Source organism: Zootoca vivipara, chromosome 7 (assembly GCF_963506605.1).
Source record: "Zootoca vivipara chromosome 7, rZooViv1.1, whole genome shotgun sequence".
In the NCBI taxonomy this organism is placed as follows: Eukaryota; Metazoa; Chordata; class Lepidosauria; order Squamata; family Lacertidae; genus Zootoca; species Zootoca vivipara.
The window spans coordinates 43,215,355-43,235,539 of record NC_083282.1 but is presented as its reverse complement, the minus strand read 5'-3'; the positions used below and the strand labels follow the sequence as shown (position 1 = coordinate 43,235,539).

Below are 20,185 nucleotides of genomic sequence, written 5' to 3'. Positions count from 1 at the left end.
TTATTATTACAATATTTCCCAATAACAGTGACCTGGATCCAGCAATGATGTGGGGAAAAGGTGGGGATTTAGTGCCCACAGGGTGGAACATATTAGAATGTGTGAGCGAAGGTTCCAGCTGTTCCCATATAACTATAGAACAAGCTGCCACAAAGTTGTTCTGGCATTTTGAGCCAGCAGTGCCAGCCGAATCAGAAAGTCTTCAGGACTTTTTCTAGGCAGTGAGCAAAACGAAGCAGCAGTCAGCTGGCGATGGGGAATCTAATTAATCCCTTGTGGTCCTGGCTCCCCGGGAGTTTCTCTCAGTTTTTCTATTGGACTGTGATGTTGCTCTTCACCTGCGTGGCTCTGAAAGCCATCCAGCTATTTCAGACAAGGCAGAACCTGATCAAGGGTTTTAGAATTTCCCAGGACCTCCAAGCCACTGGCTATATGGCCATATCCACATGGTAAGGGATTCTCTGACTTTCCTGGTGAGATGTTGGGTCTCTCTTTGTGAAATTGCATTTCTCAATAAGGACCTGGAAATTGACTGGATTCTGTGTTACCAGCCACCGTTCAGTTGTGCCTAAAGAGTAGAGCACAGAATAACTACTTTCTGGAGCTCTGGTTCCAATTCATATTGTGGATCAGAGGAATCCTACCACAGTGCTTTCTCTGCTTCATATCACATTCTGAAAGGATATTGTCTATGAAATAATGGTGTTTCATTATTGTTGTCGTGCAGTTTGTTTGCACCTGCAAGGCAACTGGCTTGGGTACTATTGAACCTGTCTACTGCAGAGCTTTGGTTATTTGCAAGATAGACTCTGAAATCAAAGTTTAATATGCCTGGATTTTAATTTTTTGTATGTTTTACATCGTTGACTTTGGGGTTTGTTCTTTTAATAAAACAAAGTATGCATCCATCTGCTAAATAAAAAATAGGTCATAACTATTGTGTTTCAAGGACTGTACAAGGAGAAATCCTGATCTTTTGGACTTTCTCATGCCCCCTCCTTGTTGCTGATCTCACATCAACTGTTCTGTGGGAAGGGTCCTGAACACTTTTTAAAAATATGTAACAAATATTTGTTGTAGTTATTAAATATGTAAGTTATTTGTAAGACTTCTTGGAAACATTGATTTCCTGAACTATGGAATATAAATTACTGTGATAATAGAAGAATGAATAATAAATCTAGAAGTTGCAAATAAGAAAAATTATCATTTTGACTTCTTGTACAACTTATGGAAATGTATTAACCATTTTTTAAAAAAGGTTAACTAAGCTATCTAAATTTACACAACCTACCATATGAATAAAATAATAATTTTATAGAAAATGAGACACTTTTTAGGTATAACTCATGTATTTTTCCTTTCTTGAGCTAACCTAACCTCAGCTGGGAGCCCATGGCTTAGTCCAATAGCAGGGCCTTGAATAGCTCCAAGCTGCTAACTTCCTCCAACCAAACCTAGAGCAGTGCTTTTTCCCACCTTGAGCCCCCAGGTGTTGTTGGACTACAACTCCCATCATCCCTGACCATTGACTAAGATGGTGGAAGATTATGGGAGCTGTGGGCGAACATCATCTGGGGACCCAAGGCATATTTCTGCAAAACAATGTCATTAATAGAATGTGTTGTTCGGTTTCATTTCCCCAAATACATGCATTTTTATGCACCATTTACCTCAGTGTATGTTGGAGAACTACATTGCAAAATTCGGAGAAAGGCAAATTTTGAATAATGTGCTTTGTTTCTTGTATTTTATTGTTTCAATTTAAAAAACAAAAACAAAGATGGAAATTGAATCAAATATGTCCCCTATCACTATTGGGGAATTTGCAGCTACTGGTAGACATCAGTTCCTGAGGGGAGACTGGCTCATGGGATGCCTCTGGCTTGATAGAGCCTTTTCCAAAAGTATAGGATTCAGTCCATGCAGATGATGAGGGAAGCCCAACTCAAGCAGGGGTTGGCTGACACCATTTATTCCAACTGGAAGCAGTTGCTATTGCTCAGTAGAAACACTGCACAAAATAAGAGGCAAACATAAAACCGAAAGAATATTTTCTTCCCTATCAAATGCCCTTCTCTATACCAGTCCTCCCTTGAAGTCACTGTGATATCTTCTTTGAATATCAGTGAATTCTGGGTGTACCAAATACTTCCACGGATAAAGTACATTTTCACCTTGCATGGAGTTAATTAAAACAGCATTTCCCAATAACAGTGATCTGATCCAGCTCTGAAGTGAGAAAAAGGGGAGGATTCATCAGCACCCAATGGGTGAAAGTAATTAGAGTGTGTGGGTGGAGGTTTAAACAGTTCCCAGATTCCTGCAGGACCAGCTGCCAAAAAGTTGTTCTGGTAATTTGATGCCACTCACAAGAAAAAAGCCAGCAAAACAGCAAACCTTTTGAGGACTTATTCTAGCTACTGGAGCAAAGCAAGCAGCAGGCAGCTGGTTATGGAAATTGTAATCAATCTCTTGTGGTCCTGGCTACCGGGGAGTTCCTCTTGGTTTTTCTTTTGGACTGTGGCATTGATCTTCACCTGCGTGGCTCTGAAAGCCATCCAGCTATTTCAGACAAGGCAGAAACTGATCAAGGGTTTTAGGAGTTTCCCAGGACCTCCAAGCCACTGGCTATATGGCCATATCCACATGGTAAGGGATTCTCTGACTTTCCTGGCGAGATGTTGGGTCTCTCTTTGCGAAATTGCATTTCTCGATAAGGAACTGGAAATTGACTGGATTCTGTGTTACCTGCCACCGTTCAGTTGTGCCTAAAGAGTAGAGCACAGAATAACTACTTTCTGGAGCTCTGGTTCCAATTCATATTGTGGATCAGAGGAATCCTACCACAGTGCTTTCTCTGCTTCATATCACAAGGATAAATCTGTTTTTTGTTGTTGTTGGCATGCAAAGACTACATCAGGAACACAGAAAGATAGATGAAATCAGTGGATTTAAACTTTATGATGTGACACAGAATAATTACTTTCTTGCCGAGTGTTTCCTCAGCTTCATGTCACATTCTAAAAGGCTATTTTCTATCAAATGTGCTGCTTCATTAATGTTGCCATTCAGTGTGCTGGCACCTGCAAGGCAGCTGGCTTGGGGACGGCTGTGCTGGGTCAGCAGACTGGGCTCCACTCATTGGCTGCACATGATTGGACTGTTGGAACTTTTGATTTGCCCAAGGAATCTACAATAGCTAGTCACTGGGACATGATTCATGGCACCTTCTGAATGGAGGGCCGCCAACAAGGGGCCGCAACTGCCGCCCACTAGGAACCGGATACATGGCCATTGTGGGCTTAGTCATAGTGCCCTCCCTACTGTGTGAAGGCAATAGTTATAGTGTAAAGGAACATACTTGACAAGACAACAATTTGGGAGGGGGGAAAGGCCACAACCTTATTGAGGTGGACTTTGACTCACATGTATATCCATTTCATTTTCCTGTTGAAGTGCTGAAATTTTGAACAGGGTATTGCCACGTATTGTGGCCTCCCCAATATGCTGATCTCGAGTTCCATATTCAACCCTTACTCCCCGACTCCCATATTTGGCATGCAACAGTTTGCATTTGTGATGGATCTGTTTCTCTTATCCAATGAAATGAAATTGATAAGGGGAGGCCAATGTCGAATAGAAAGAAACAGGTTTAAAAAGACTGTGGTTTTAGGACTGAGCCAAGTGGGTGAATTATTTCTTTGTTACATATGCATCCCAGCTGAAAATTATACACTATTACATTACCTGATTATCTGTTTTCATCCTGAACTAAACATTTAATCACAATAACCAAGATGTAAACTGGTTACCAATACAGATGAAGCCTGAGGAAGAATTCCTGAACGCGGCAGCATGGACAGAAAAGTACCCGCACTGTTATCCACGTTGGTATGGAAATTTCTTGGCTTTCCTGTGCCTCAACCACCCTGAATATACAAAGACAGTGTACAGCAGAGGTGGTAAGAAACTTATGTTCCTCTGATCATGCAGTTAAATGAATATGCTAGAGGCTGTCAAAATTATTCGTGCAGCAAGTTGCACTGCTCTTCTGCTCTTTGGTTTTATCGAGATATAAATGTAAGTGATTCATATTTCAAGGGCATCCTAAAGCAACCTTCAAGATGTTTTGAACTCCAACTACCACCAGTCCCTCACTGCCAGGCAAAGAGCTCCAACTCCCAGCTCTAGTTCTACCCAAGTCTTTAATGCTCAGATCAGATTGGTAGAGAAGGCACAATGCAGGCTACAAAGTTCAACAGGTACATTAGAGAATTGGATATTTCCTTTTGGAAATTGGGGGGAAGCACAACTATTTGCCCAACAAATGTCTGGAGTCCCCAAGGCTGGGCAAGGAAATGGTCACACCTTGGAATAAGCTGGGCCTGCAAAGGTTGTTTGTCTTAATTCACATGTGCAAGGATGTGGGAATGTGCATTGGATCTGGCTGCTGAAAAACAAGGAGAGGCAAGTGAGGGAGCTCTGGGTGCCCATAAGAATTCCCTGGATTGAGGCAACAGAGTGCAATTTAGCAAATGAAACATCTGCACTTGTTCTCACAAATACTGTATCATCTCATGCTAACCTCATTGTCTCTCATTTATTACACTATTCAGATCCTAAACCTCTTATAATATACAAATTCCTAATTCCATGGATTGGTATGTATTTTTTCTCACTAATTTTATGTATTCCTGTATTTACTGTGATATTCTTGCATGAAGCATATACATATATGAACAGCTTCCAAAGTTCAGACTTCCTTTGGGTCTACAGCAGGGGTGTCAAACTCAAATTCATCGGGGGCCGCATCAGCAGTTTGGTCACCCTCAAAGGGCCGGTTGTGTCTGTAGGACTATGTGTCCACTCTTTATTATCATAAATTATTGTCACTGCATTCAATTATTACTGTTTTTTGTAATAATGTAAGCTCATTCCCTCCCCCACGCGGATCACATTCCTGCGTCGTGGCGCGTGTGTGGGAGGGGATGTAAACGAGGGAAATTTGAACTAAAGGTGGGGATCGACGGCTTGGGGGGGGGCTCAACTAAACCTTTGACAGGAAGGAGAAAGCCACTGCTGGGATTAAAAACCTGCAGATGGAAAGAGGGCTTCCCTCTCCTGCCCTGCGCACACCCAAACCCCGCTAGGCAGGATGCCACACCTTGCACCCCCCCCATGTTTTGGAGAGGGGCAGGAACATGTGGTGCAGCGCCAACTCCCTGCTTTGCTTTTGCATCCTCCCTCCTCAGCGCCAGAGTCCCTTCCCCTCGCGCTGAGGGAGGGCAGCGGATTTCCCGAGGAGGAAGGCGGCGGCAGCCCCAGCGGATGTGCATCTTCGCCTCAGAGCTGCTCTTCCCCCCCCCTTTCGCCCGCTCGCTCGCCCACCTCCCGGATGCAGCCGAGGAGAGGAAGGGAAGCGGCGGGCGGCGGCTCCCCAGTGCCGCCTCACTCGCTCTCGGAGACAACAGCAAAGCCCGCCAAAAAAAAATCCAGCGCTGCTCTGTCCCGGCACCAACTTTGCTGGTGGCGCTGTTGTCGTCTTCGCCACCGCCTCTCCCTACCGGGACTGCAGGCAGAGGAGGCTTGAAAACCTCCCCCCCCCAAAAAAAATTCCCCTCCCACCTACTCAAACTGCGAGGCGACTCCATCTGGAGCCCTACATCACGAGGGGCTGAGAGGAGGCGGCGGCAGAGCGGGAAGAGCAGGAATCCGTGCCGTCACCGCCGCCTCCCTCCCGGCCGCCCCCCCCCGGGGATCAGCTCCGCCGGAACTGAGAAGCCAAAGGGCGGCTCGGGGGTGGGGGGCAGAGCAAAAGCCAGGCACCCTCCTGAGTGTCTATGAGGAGAAAACGGGGAAAGAGGGAAGAGAAACCCGGCTCCATCAAGAGAGCGGCTGTTGCGCTTCGCCTACTTCCCCCTCAGGCTCACTCCGCGTCCCTTTCGCCCGCTCGCTCGCCCAACTCCCGGATGCAGCCGAGGAGAGGAAGGGAAGTGGCGGGCGGCGGCTCCCCAGTGCCGCCTCACTCGCTCTCGGAGACAACAGCAAAGCCCGCCAAAAAAAAATCCAGCGCTGCTCCGTCCCGGCACCAACTTTGCTGGCGGCGCCTGTAGGGCTTTCCTATCTCCTCGGCGGGCTTCCTCCTCCTCCTGCATCTCACTTCCCCGTCTGGCCGCTGTGCCACCGCCTCCCTCAGCCTCATTCGAAATTGAAATTCCCTGGCCAAAGCCGTCAGCGCGGCTCCAGCGCCCCAGCCTCCGCCTGCAGCCCCGCCCCCGGTTTTGACCCTCGGCCAATCGCAGGCTCCAGAACTACTGTTAGCTGCTAATGTCGGCGGCGGCTACGCGGGCCACATGACGATGTCTGGCGGGCCGGATTAGGCCCCCGGGCCTTGTGTTTGACACCCGTGGTCTACAGGAAGCTACTGATATTTGTTAAGCTGGTGCCTTCCAGGAGGCTTCAATGCCAGCTTTATTCCTTTGGCCAACTGATTTCTGCCCATGTTGCTGAAGAATCAGACTCTATAGTATGTTTCCCTAAAATCTCAAAAATCTGTCCTTATAGAGTCTATGAATATGGACTTTTCGGGTTGTAAGGAAATATACACACTGCATTCCATGTTTCAGAAATCCTTTAGTAGGTAAATAGATTCTTAACTTGAATTGTTCCAGCAATTAAGTGCCTACTTCAATGGGTCGAATATAGTACTGGGTGGATCCTTCTACTCTAAACCCTGTCATCTGTGGTGGATAATTTACCACGTGACCCTGGTGTATGTGCCTAAGAAAGACAACATTATCTTTGGCTTCTGTTCCTCATTTTTCTCCCTTTCCCTGGCAGGAAGGGGGCTTCTAATCCTGAATGGGCCAAAGTGGCAGCAGCACCGAAAACTGCTGACTCCCGGATTCCATTACAATATTCTGAAGCCTTATGTGCCTCTTATGGCAGAATCAGTCCAAGATATGCTGGTAAGAAATGTCATTGTTAGTTTCAGGAGGTCAGCACCAGTCTAAGAAGTAGGTCATGCACCTTGATGATCTCAGTCTTGCTTTGAGCAGACTCAGGGGGCCTCTAATTTCTCTTTTTCTTTTACCTGACATACCACAAAGATCTTTTGAAAAGTTTGAGTCATAAGCCCCCATTGAAGTGTGAAGCTAGTTGAGCAGCCCTTTGGGTCGCAGGCAATGAGTTTGCAGCAGCATAGAATTCTAAAATTCATTAACTTGTGAACCTTGATATTGTCTTTAATTAGTTCATTCACATTTTCAAGATGAACAGATGGTGATGTCTCTAATAATGAATCATCTAATCATTTGGGAGACTTCTCTATTCTCATTTTTTCCCCTTTCCTAAAATATTAGGATATATGGGGAAAGCTGGAACTCAACAACCCCACAGCATCAGTGGAGATGTTCGAACATGTCAGCCTGATGACTCTTGATACTATTATGAAATGTGCCTTCAGCTACCAGGAAAATGCTAAAACAGACAGGTCAGTATAAAATGCCTAATTCAGAGATGGTGGGAGTCACAGACAGATACAGACCTTCTTTTCTGTGTCATGAGAAGCAAGCCTAGGATTGCAGTCACCTCTGCGATCTGCATATGGTTAAGGAAGCCATTCAGGATGATGGACATCCCTTCATCTTCGGGGAATAATTTCTATAGTTTAAATGCATAAAGAAAACTTTTCTTTTGTCTGTGTTGCTTCTTTTAACCGTCAGCTTCAATGGGTGGCCCTGGGTTCCTTCCTCTAACTTCTGGACCAATTTGTTTGTTCTTATTGTGAGATAACCAGCCTCATCTAACCACCATGCTTAAGTCTAATTAATGCATGAAGGGGTTAAGACCATAGAGTAAGCTGCCCTGCCAGGCTTAGCTCACCATGGAAGGGACCAGGTAATCAGAAACTAATTGGCAGCCAGTGCAGTCAGGCCAGAATTTGTGCAATATGCTCAAAACATCTTACCCTGGTGAGCTACAATGCCGCCAAACACTGCACCAGCTGAAGTTTCTGAAACTGTCTTCAGAGGTAGCCCTATATATATCTAATCTTCTTTTTTGTCTTTTTGTGTTTTATTGGTTTCCATTTCTCACTGTCCACAGAGAAAATTCCTATATTCGAACTGTTTTTGATCTCGGGTTCCTGGCTTATCAGAGATTTAAAACACCATTGCATCACAATGATCTCATTTACCGGTTGAGCTCCAAAGGGCGTCAGTTTTACAAAGCTTGCAAAATAGCCCACCATCACACAGGTATGTATTTTTTACTTCCTGTCAAGAACTTTTTTCTTCCTCCTCCCCCCTCCTCTTCTTCTTCTGAGCTAATATATAATTTTATTTCCTAATAAAAAAATTCAAAAGAAATAAAGATATTATTATAAGTATAAGTATTGGTATGATGCACAAGACAATTTTTTAAAAATAATAATTTATCAATTGGTCATCTTAGAAAAGTTAGAGAGACTAGGGTTTATCATTGAAATCAACCAGCACCTTGGCAATATATTTACCTTCCTATTAATTCATCTTATACTTCATAATAACATGAATTCTCTTTCTGGAACCCTTAAATCTGATCATTTGTCTAACATAATGAATATATCTTTCTTATTAAACCACTGAGCCTAGGGCTTGCTGATCAGAAGGTCGGCGGTTCGAATCCCTGGGACGGGGTGAGCTCCCGTTGCTTGGTCCCAGCTCCTGCCAACCTAGCAGTTCGAAAGCACGTCAAAGTGCAAGTAGATAAATAGGAACCGCTACAGCGGGAAGGTAAACGGCATTTCCGTGCGCTGCTCTGGTTTGCCAGAAGCGGCTTTGTCATGCTGGCCACATGACCTGGAAGCTGTACGCCGGCTCCCTCGGCCAATAATGCGAGATGAGCGCGCAACCCCAGAGTCGGTCACGACTGGACCTAATGGTCAGGGGTCCCTTTACCTTTACCTATACTTCTCAGAATCTTTCATGAATGCAGCCAATTTAATCATTTCTATCTGTCCCCAGAGACATATCTCATATTTCATTGTCCTTTTCCCACATCATTCCTGTTCAGGATTTCTCCCTGGCTTCTAGCAACTGTCTTTGGAGATCATGTAACCTTTACTGAATTTTTAAATGTCCAGCAAGGTGAAAAGACCCTCAGGAAACCTGGCAGATAAAAGGGCAGAGTTTGCATCTGGATTATTATCTTCCCTATATTCTGGGACCTCTTTTCCTTTTTAGCTTTCTCCTATGTGAAGCTTTAATACCAACATGATAATTCTCTCTAAGAATAAAAAAAATCCTTCCAGTAGCACCTTAGAGACCAACTAAGTTTGTTATTGGTATGAGCTTTCGTGTGCATGCACACTTCTTCAGCACACGAAAAGTCCTCATACCAATAACAAACTTAGTTGGTCTCTAAGGTGCTACTGGAGGGATTTTTTTTAAAAAAAAAAATGTTTCAACTACGGCAGACCAACACGGCTACCTACCTGTAACTCTCTCTAAGAACATAGGAATAGCCTGTTGGCTCAGGCCAATAGCCCATTCTAGTGCAACATCCTTTCTCACTGTGGGAAACCAGGAATCAGAACCCGAACACAAGAGAAATCTCCCCTCCTGTGGTTCCCAGAAAACAGCATTCGGAAGCCTTAATGCTCCCAACTGTGGACTGAAATTTGGACTGGAGACCGTTAGCTCTTTAAGCTACTGATCATCCTAAGCTTCCTTTTCAGAGCTCTGCTAACAAAAGGCTTTGTTACCACAAGCATAACACAGTCTAAATATATTTGCTTGCCTCTTGCGCATAGCTTTATTCATTTCATACTGTGTGTCTTCAATGCAGAGAAGGTAATAAGAGAGAGGAAGGATTCCCTCAAGAATGAGAAAGAGCTTGAAAAGATTCTGAAGAAGAGGCATTTGGACTTCCTGGATATTCTGCTTTGTGCAAAGGTGAACATTGCAAAAATAATGCACCTATGCATGCTATATTGCTAAGGGCTTTTCCAGCCATCACTAATCGGTTCAGATGACATAGCCCAAGCAAAACTCCCATGGTCTGTAATCCTATATAATAAAGTACAAGTGTCTCTGCGTCCAGTATTCCCTGTGTCCCTGGGTTTGCGCTACTGCGCATGTGCCCCACAGACACAGGGACTGGACGCACAGAGCGCAATCCCTGCGCACTCACTTGCGCCCTCGAGCTGGGGGGGGGCGGAATGCAGTTCTCTCTCCCTCAACGGCTTCCCCTCCAAACCGCCGTTCCGCGCCTTGCCTCCCGACTAACGGCGCAAGGGGAAGAGGGAAAGGAACCGCGAGGGATTGTGACGTGAGCGTGCGATGGAGCCGCCGTTCCCCACCCCCACCCCACCGCCATCGCCGTTCCCCACCGCCACCCCATCGCCGCATCCCAACCCCTCTCCCCACCCGGCGGTTAAGATAGCCGTAAAAAGAATGAGGCAAGGCGGGCTCAGCTCTGGGTGGGTTGGGAAAGGCGGGAGGGCGTGCGTGCACGCGGCGGGAGACGCGACGACGTCAGGGGAAGCACACAACGGACGCAGGGACACAAACAGCCTAGAGCACCGTGGGAGGGGCCAGAGAGTCCCGAGCCTCTGGGATGCAGCAGTGCTCTGTAGGACTTTGAATCCTCCTCCTGCTGCCGTGGCTTGGCGCCTGGAACTGGCTGCTGCTGCTGCTGCTGCTGAAGCACCGACAAAGCACCCAGCAGCGCCGCGTGGAGCGCCCCGAGCCACGGCAGGAGGAGGAGGATTCAAAGTGCTACAGAGCACTGCTGCGTCCCAGAGGCTCAGGACTCGCCGACCCGGCAAGCCGCCACCTCCTCTTCCTCCTGCCGCGGCTCAGCACCCTCCCCGCTAACGCGCAACTCTGAGGAGGCTATACGCACCTCTCCTAAAAAAAGACACCCGCTGCCTCACGCTGCGCGGGAAATGCTTTTTGCCCCTGGGTCCCTTCCCGCTCTTTTCTGGCGCCGAATCATGGAAGCGCCCCCCCGCTTCCTTTTCTTTCTTTCTTTCTCCCTGTCTTCTCTCCCTCTTTCTTATTCTTTCCTTCTTTATTCCCTTCCTTCTTTCCTACTCTTCTTTCTCTCCCCTCTTTCCTTCCCCTCTCCCTCCTGCTCCCTCCTTCCTTCCTTCCTACCTTCCATCCTTCCCATCTTTCTTCCTCTCCCTCATTCTTATTCTTTCTTTCCTTCCTTCCTTCCTTCTTTCTCCCTTTCTGTCTTCTCTCCCTCTTTCTTATTCTTTCCTTCTTTATTCCCTTCCTTTTTTCTCTCCCCTCTTTCCTTCCTCTCTCCCTCCTGCTCCCTCTTTTCTTCCTTCCTTCCTTAGCTCACTGTTCTAGCACTCGTTATTTTAACGGGCTTCAAGATACTAGTATATACATAAAATGGTAAGGCTGTCATCACACTTGCAGTTTGTGTGGCTGCTGACAGGTGGCCATGTCAAGTACAGCAGGATGGCAGAATGGCGGGTAGGCACATGAGTGAGCAAGCATCATGGGTGGCCGGTGGCCCAGGTGAGCTGTTTAATGGGGGGGGTGCTTCAGAGAGCAGTTTGGCAAACTGCTTTCTGAAGCACCTCCCCCTTCTTTGATGTGAGCTGGGGGAGGAGGAAGGTCTTTGGAGAACTTAAAATATTGGATCTCACCAATTGTATAATACGCTATGTTCCCTGTGCGGTTAGGATGAAAATGGAAATCCATTGTCGGATGAAGACATACGTGCAGAAGTGGACACATTCATGTTTGAAGGTCATGATACCACAGCTAGTGGAATCTCTTGGCTCTTTTATTGTATGGCCCAGAACCCTGAGCATCAGCAGAGATGCAGAGAGGAGATCATGGAGCTTCTTGGGCGACAGGAGGATATTCAATGGTCAGACTAAATTATTGCTCAACCTTAAATGTTTATTTCCTGCGTTATGGGGTTTCTCAAAAATTAAGAGAAGATGAAGGGACAGCAACAGTGCAGAGTATTTTACAATCAGAGTACTCTGACCACAAGTCTCAGGTTGCTTAGGTTCCAGGGAAGCTCTCCTATGCTCTTGAACCCTATTTGCTATATCTTAATAAACAGTTAAAAAGGTAAAAGGTAAAGGTAAAGGACCCTGACAGTTAAGTCCAGTTGCAGACAACTCTGGGGTTGTGGCACGCAACTCGCTTTACAGGCCGAGGAAGCCGGTGTTTGTCCACAGACAGTTTTTCCGGGTCATTTGGCCAGCATGACTAAGCCGCTTCTGGCGAAACCAGAACAGTGCACGGAAACGCTGTTTACCTTCCTGCCACAGCAGTACCTATTTATCTACTTGCACTTTGGGGCGTGCTTTCGAACTGCTAGGTTGGCAGGAGCTGGGATCAAGCAATGGGGGCTCACCCCGTCACGGGGATTCAAACCGCTGACCTTCTGATTGGCAAGCCCAAGACTACCACAGCGCCACCTGCGTCCCTTAATAAATGGTTATGAGACCTAAATCTGGCAATTTTGGGCTGTGTCTTTAAGGGACGACTTGGGAAAGATGACGTACAGCACCATGTGCATTAAGGAGAGCCTTCGGCTTTATCCTCCAGTACCTCTCATAGCACGAGAACTGAATTCACCTGTGACCTTTGCTGATGGACGAAGCTTACCAAAAGGTAGGCTTTCCCTCTCTCTGTTCTGCAGACTTCTTTTGAACTCATTCCTTCCTCTGGCACCTTCATTCTTACCCTGTCTTCACTATTTAATTCCACTTTCTCTTAAACTTCCATCAAGGGTGGCTAACCTTTTATGGACCACATTCACCCTTGGCCTACCTTGTGGGGTTACTGACAACTGTGATGCGGCCACCTCACACTCTTGCATGCACACACTCACATTCATGCACACAGGGAATATGTGGAGGACACACACAGGTGTGCATGCCTACACAGAGGTACACAGCCCCTGTGTTCAGGTGGACACTTTCTGGAGCTACTAAGCCTTAGATGGATCATCTCCTGAGGCCCCACCTACACCTAAATGAATTCATTGGGCAAACAAACAAATATTATATGACCAGGAAAGCACAGTCGTATGCTTTCCAGCTGCCTTCCGGTACTCTGTGCAGGATCTTCCTGGTTACCCGTGCAACAACTCTGAAAATCTGCCTGTCTTTGCAGCAAGTTATGGGGAATGAATGTTTGCTAAATGCCACTGGAAAGCAATTAATTCAGATTACATAATATCACTGCTGATGAAATGATAATAGATGATGTGTCTCTCTCTTTTTCATAGGCTTTCTAACAATATTGGATATTTACGGTCTTCACAGAAATCCTGAGGTTTGGGACAATCCTGAGGTAATAATAAAAGAAGAAAAGTCTTGACCTTTCTGGTGAGACTGAGAGAAGTTGACATTTTCTAGTATACCTGAAGGAGCGTCTCCACCCCCCATTGTTCTGCCCAGACACTGAGGTCCACCTTCTGGCGGTTCCCTCACTGCGAGAAGCCAAGTTACAGGGAACCAGGCAGAGGGCCTTCTCAATAGTGGCACCCGCCCTGTGGAACGCCCTCCCATCAGAAGCCAAAGAGAAAAATAGCTACCAGACTTTTAGAAGACATCTGAAGGCAGCCCTGTTTAGGGAAGCTTTTAATGTTTGATAGATTATTGTATTTTAATATTCTGTTGGAAATCGCCCAGAGTGGCTGGGGAAACCCCGCCAGATGGGTGGGGTATAAATAATAAATTATGATGATGATGATGATGATGATGAAGACGACAACGACATGCTTTAAGAAAAAGATGGTGGAGAACATCAGAATAATTGCCATAGACACATAAAATTTCTTTAAGAAAAGAGACCAATTGTTTGCCTCACTGGTACTGCAACATTTGACTAGATATGTGGATTTATCCCAATGTTTTGTTTTACCAGTTTCTTGCTTGTTTTACCTTACTAAATGCATCCAGAAGTATTCCAGTTTGGAGGTGAGAAAGGCCTATGGAGATCAGGACCTATGGAAGTGTTCTGCCAAAAATCCACCCACCCCCACCCACAAGTCCCTAAAGTGCTGCTTACAAAAACTGTGTAGGCTTCCCTCTCCATTCAAAGAGCAACTTCAGGAGCAACATCAGCACCACAGCAGGGGGGGGAAAGGTTAGCATTTCCCTCCCAACCCCTGAAGGCCTGTTGCTGATCTGACACCCCAATGACTGTGTACAGTTTTAAAAACATGCACACTGATGAAATTAACATCATGTCTCATTTGGCCCAGGCATTTATAGATATGAAGGAATTTTCCCCTTTTTTAATTTTAAAAATATACTTTATTGATCTTTTAAAAATATACAAAATTATTAAATCATATAGCTCATACATGACAAAACCATTCATACCAACATAAACATTGATTAAATCATATAAATCATATAATCACATACATATCTAATCCACTCATACAAACATAAGGATTAATTAAATCAAATTAAATCATATTAAATTAAATCAAATAAATCATATAAATCATAAATGTTTCAAACCCACTCTTCCAACATAATACAACTGATAAATACAAAATCACAATAATTAAATTACATAAAGAAAATGAAAAATGAAAGTCCAGAAAAAGGAAAAAAGAAAAATAGGAAGAAAAAAATAATAATGGTGAAAAGAGCACATGGATCAAAGAAAAGAAAAGAAAATAGATAAAAATTTCCTTCCTACTATTTGCAACACGCTTCCCTTTACCTAATCCCTTTTTCTGCTATTTATCTTTACTTTCTTTATTTACTTTCTATTATTCAAACCTTTTTCCTCTCCTTTTATATCTCTATTCTAGACACGCTACTATATTATTTTCTATGTTCTCTTTTTCCAGATAGTCTTGTACATATTTCCATTCTTCTATTATTTTACGCCTAGGTACATTTCTTGCTATTGCTGTTAGTTTTGCCAATTTTAAATACTCTATTAATTTTTCTTGCCATTCTTGGACTGTTGGTATCTTTTTTTCTTTCCAGTTTTAAAAACATGCACACTGATGAAATTAACATCATGTCTCATTTGGCCCAGGCATTTATAGATATGAAGGAATTTTCCTTCAGATTACACTGGGGGAAACATATTGCTAAGAGTGCAGTCCTATAATCCTATACAGAACTAAGCCCCATGGAGCTCAATGGGCATTATGACCTGGTAAGTGGGTACAGAACAGTATTCTTTTTTGTGACTGTCCCTTTTTTTCCTTTAACTCTTTCGGCCACTATATCTGCTGCCATTCTAATACAAAGTTCCACGACTTATTTTCTGTTATAGGATTTTAATCCTCTAAGATTCTCCACAGAGAATTCAAAGCATCGCCACCCATATGCTTTCTTGCCTTTTGCTGCAGGGCCAAGGTAAATATTTTTTCACCTATACTTTGCACTGTTTCCTCCATAACGGGAGACTTTGACATAAATCTTCCATGAAAGACACAACTGTGTTCAAGGCTTATAAAATTGTGGATGAGTCCACAGCAAATCAGAATCAACTGCCAGCATAAAACAATATATACTCAAAAGCCTAAAAGGGTTGGGCAAACAAAGGAGAACAAAGATGGTGCCAGACATTCATTTCTGGGGAGGGAAATCTAAAAGTGAAGGAGCAACATCAGAAAATGCACTGATTTGACCATCTGCAGAATGCTCTTCTGTCTGTAATGTAATGTTGCCCTTTATTCTACTCAGGAACTGCATTGGACAACAGTTTGCCATGAATGAAATGAAGGTTGCTCTTGCCCTGACACTCCAGCGCTTTGAGCTTTTGCCTGATCCTGCCAACCTTCCGATTCCCATGCCACAACTTGTCACCCGATCAATGAATGGGATATATCTGAAGCTGAAGGCTCTCCACTGATGCTTGCTGTTACCACAGTAGTAATGTCTGCTTCAGGACTCTCGATTCCTACCAATAAATATTGGTAGGCACTATTAATATTAATATTATGCACTACACTTCTACAGAAGCTGGTTCAGGAAATGGCACCTCTTCCAAATATAGATTTCCCCCCTGTATTTTCAGTCAGCTATTACTGCAATAAAAATGTTCAGTCATCGCTTTTACATTCTCAACCCAACATGCTTCCTTTTATCCTACCAGATCATATTCTGAAATAAATGCACTGGATTAACTTAAGTCCACTGGTTTCAAAGTGTTTACTTTGGGCACCACTTATTTGGGTTCCTTCCTTTGTCCATTACACTATAATGTTATATATATAAGAAATCCTAAGAATACACAGATACAAAAAGAAATAAAAGCATTACAAACACAGTTTTCTTAATTGGTCAATCAAGAGATTGAATCGAAAATCAAATGGATGAAACAAAAATTGTTTGATTCTGCAAATAAGTGTGGTAAACTACTTGCCTGGCAATTGAGAAAAAGACAGAAACAGAATACCATCACAAACCTCGTTCAAGAAGGGAAAAATCTGGAACACCCGACTGAGATCAGAAAATGCTTTCAAAAATATTATAAGCAGCTGTACAAAAGAGGAAAGGAAGATAAGGATAACATAGAGCAATTTCTGGATAAAAATGGCTTGCAGAAAATCCCCGAAGACAAGAAATCCCTACTTAGCCAACAAATTTTGAGACAAGAAGTAGAACAAGCGATAATGCAAATGCAACTGGGTAAAGCACCAGGACCTGATGGACTAACCGCTAAGTACTATAGAATGATGAAAGGTTGGCTGATTCAGCCTTTAATGGACTTATGCAACCAAATATTGAAAGGTGGGGAGGCGCCGGAGTCTTGGAAAGAGGCCTACATCACGCTGATACCTAAACCAGACACGGATAGAACCCAAGTCAAGAACTATTGCCCAATTTCATTATTAAATGTGGATTACAAAATATTTGCAAATATATTGGCTTCCAGACTGATAAGAGTTTTGAAAGACATTATCCACCACGACCAAGCAGGTTTTTTACCTGGGAGACATATGAAAGACAACATAAGGAACGTGGTGGACATCTTAGAGATGCTGGAGCAAAAGAAAAATACAAAAGCCATATTGATGTTCATAGACGCCGAGAAAGCTTTCGATAATATTTCTTGGTTGTTCATGAAAAAGAATTTAGAAAGGATGGAGATTGTCCAGAATTTTCTGGATGCAGTAAATGCGATCTATTCAGAGCAAAAAGCTAAAATTATTGTTAACAATGTGGTATCAGAAGAAATTAGAATTGAAAAAGGAACAAGGCAAGGGTGCCCCCTTTCCCCTTTGTTATTTATAACAGTCCTGGAGGTTTTACTCTCATTGATTAGAAAGGATGAGGAAATTAAAGGAGTAACAGTAGGGAGAAAACAATTTAAACTTAAAGCCTTTGCAGATGACCTAGTATTAACTTTACAAGATCCAGAATCCAGTGCAATTAGGGCACTGGAGCAAATACATGAATTTGGATGTGTGGCAGGTTTCAAACTGAATAAGAGTAAAACCAAAGTCTTAGATAAGAATTTAGATTCTATCAAAAGAGAAAAGTTACAGAATGAAACTGGTTTGTCATTTGTTAAGAAGGTGAAGTACCTGGGTGTGAATATGACTGCTAAGAATTTGAATTTATTCAAAGATAATTATGTTAAATTATGGAATGAAATTAAGAATGATTTAGAAACTTGGACAAATCTGAAATTGTCTTTGTTGGGTCGCATTGCAACAATTAAGATGAATGTATTGCCAAAGATGTTATTTTTATTCCAAGCATTGCCAATAATTGATAAGACGGAATGTTTTAAAGAATGGCAAAAGACGCTTTCGAAATTTATATGGCAGGGGAAAAAACCCAGGATTAAATATAAGATTCTAACTGATAGTAAAGAAAGAGGGGGCTTCTCCCTCCCAGACCTAAAGATCTATTATGAAGCGGCTGCCTTTTGCTGGATGAAAGAATGGCTTTTGCTAGAAAATACTGATGTATTAGATTTGGAAGGATATGATAATGCATTTGGTTGGCATGCGTATTTGTGGTATAATAAAGTGAAGGTTCACAAAGGCTTCAAAAATCACATAATTAGAAAATCATTGTATAATGTATGGATTAGATATAAAGATCTATTAGAAAGAAAAACACCTAAATGGATTTCACCTTTAGAAGCTAAAACACATAAGAGATTGAATATGAAAACCGGTTGGTTAAACGGTTGGTTAAAATATAGAGATTTGTTAATAGAAGAAGGAGACCAATGCAAGTTAAAAACATATGAACAGTTAAAAAGTAAACTGAATGATTGGCTCCAATACCATCAGATTAATGAAGTATTTAAAATGGATAGGAAAGTTGGTTTTCGATTGGAAAAGTCAAAGCTGGAAACAGAATTGTTAGAACCAAAATCAAAAATACTTTCCAGAATGTATAAGTTACTGCTTGAGTGGCATACGAAAGATGAACAAACAAAGAATGTTACGATATTGTGGGCAAAGGATGTGAGACATAATATTCTGATGGAAGATTGGGAAAAACTATGGAAACAGAATGTGAAATTTACTGCGTGTAGTCTTTTAAGTGAAAATATAATGAAAATGATGTATAGATGGTATCTTACACCAGTAAAATTAGCTAGGATGTATCATAATAAAGATAACAAGCGTTGGAAATGTAAGAAAGACGAAGGTTCCTTTTACCACATGTGGTGGACTTGCCCATTAGTAAGAGATTTCTGGGGAAAGATTTATAATGAGCTGAAGAGAGTGTTGAAAAACACATTTACCAAGAAACCAGAATCCTTCCTATTGGGTATAGTCGGAAAAGAGATCCCTAAGAAAAATGTTAATTTTTTCATTTATGCCACAACAGCGGCAAGAGTACTATTAGCCAAGAACTGGAAGTCTCAAGAACTACCAACAGTCGACGACTGGCAAATGAAGATGATGGAGTATATGGAGATGGCTAAGATGACCGGGAGAATCCGTGACCAGGGAGAAGAAGCAACTGAAGAAGATTGGAAATATTTCAAAATATATTTGAAAAAATATGCTAAAATTGTGTATTAAGATGAGATTTAGAATTCTATAGACACTGTGGATTTAGAGAATAAGTGAAGTAATAAGAGGGACGAAAGATTTGATATGATATGAAATTTATATAAAAACGTATAAGAAATTGCTAAAGATTAAAATGAATTGAAACGCAGACCGACTGAACCCGAGGAGGTCCCTATATATAATGTTAAAAGAATTTGGAGTTATATTTGGATATATTTTTTCTTGTCTTTTCTTTTCTTTTTGTTGTTGTTGTAAGATTGTTTTTTGTATGTCTTTGTTATTCTTTTCTTTATAAAACTAATAAAAATTATTATAAAAAAAGAAAAGAAAGGATTTAACAAAAAATAATAATAGAAGGCGATTGGGCCGCATCCGGCCCCCGGGCCTTAGTTTGGGGACCGTGCAATAGAGGGATAGAGGATGTTTAGTTGTCATGAATTCTTTGCTACCTTGCTGTGATTTTATGGCAAACTATCTCCTGTGCCTATTGAACCTGTCTACTGCAGAGCTTCGGTTATTTACAAGATAGACTCTGAAATCAAAGCTTAATATGCCTGGATATTCATTTTTTGTATGTTTTACCTCATTGACTTTGGGGTTTGTTCTTTTAATAAAACAAAGTATGCATCAGTCTGTTTAGTAATAAATAGGTCATAACTATGGTGTTCCAAGAATTGTATGGGGAAAATCCTGTTCTTTTGAATTTTCTCCTTGTTGCTGATCTACATCAATAGTTCTGTGGGAAGGGTCCTGAACACTTTTTAATATGTCACAACTATTTGTTGTGTTTTTAAAATATGTAATTTACTTGTAAGCCTTCTTGGAAAGATTTCCTTCCTGAACTGTGGAGTATACGGTAAATCGCTGTGATAAGAGAAGAATGAATAAATAAATCTAGAAGTTGCAAATAAGAAAAATTATCATATTGACTTCTTGTACACCTTGTGGAAATGTATTAACCTTTTTTTCTTTTTTAAAAAAAGGTTAACTAAGCAATCTACATCTGCAAACATTACCATATGAATAAAACAATAATTTTATAGAAAAGGAGACACTTTTTAGCCCATGGCTTAGTCCAGTAGCAGGGCCTTGAATAGCTCCAAGCTGCTAACTTCCTCCAACCAAACCTAGAGCAGTGTTTTTTTTCCGTCTTGGGCCCACAGATATTGTTAGACTACAACTCTCAACATCC

At 42.6% G+C, this 20,185-nt stretch overlaps 1 protein-coding gene across 4 annotated transcripts; it reads left to right on the top strand.

Moving 5' to 3' along the window:
* Nucleotides 1-310: 310 nt before the first annotated feature.
* LOC118088222 (cytochrome P450 4B1) lies at nt 311-18,941 on the top strand. 4 transcript variants are annotated; one of them, XR_004692963.2, is made up of 13 exons: nt 2,309-2,652; nt 3,824-3,965; nt 4,620-4,664; nt 6,844-6,971; nt 7,365-7,495; nt 8,110-8,261; nt 9,832-9,938; nt 11,690-11,880; nt 12,505-12,638; nt 13,258-13,322; nt 15,279-15,361; nt 15,692-15,924; nt 18,806-18,941. XR_004692963.2 is itself a non-coding variant. In XM_035121570.2 (12 exons), exons 1-12 carry the CDS (start codon nt 447-449, stop codon nt 15,858-15,860), a joined length of 1,350 nt encoding a protein of 449 aa, XP_034977461.2. In that variant the 5' UTR covers nt 311-446; the 3' UTR covers nt 15,861-16,139. The 4 variants fall into 4 exon arrangements, 2 of the variants coding, with proteins under 2 accessions (XP_034977461.2, XP_034977459.2); XR_004692964.2 differs by lacking the exon at nt 18,806-18,941 and adding an exon at nt 15,036-15,158 and having other exon boundaries at nt 15,692-15,709; XM_035121570.2 differs by lacking the exons at nt 2,309-2,652; nt 18,806-18,941 and adding an exon at nt 311-449 and having other exon boundaries at nt 15,692-16,139.
* The last annotated feature ends 1,244 nt before the right edge of the window (nt 18,942-20,185 follow it).

Bases quoted from the DNA above. Each gene is read 5' to 3' on its own strand.
- LOC118088222 (XM_035121568.2), top strand. From the start codon at position 2,455: ATGGAAATTGTAATCAATCTCTTGTGGTCCTGGCTACCGGGGAGTTCC. The intron at 3,966-4,619 runs GTAAGAAACTTA...TACACTATTCAG, and splicing joins GACAGTGTACAGCAGAGGTG to ATCCTAAACCTCTTATAATA. The intron at 9,939-11,689 runs GTGAACATTGCA...CTGTGCGGTTAG, and splicing joins ATATTCTGCTTTGTGCAAAG to GATGAAAATGGAAATCCATT.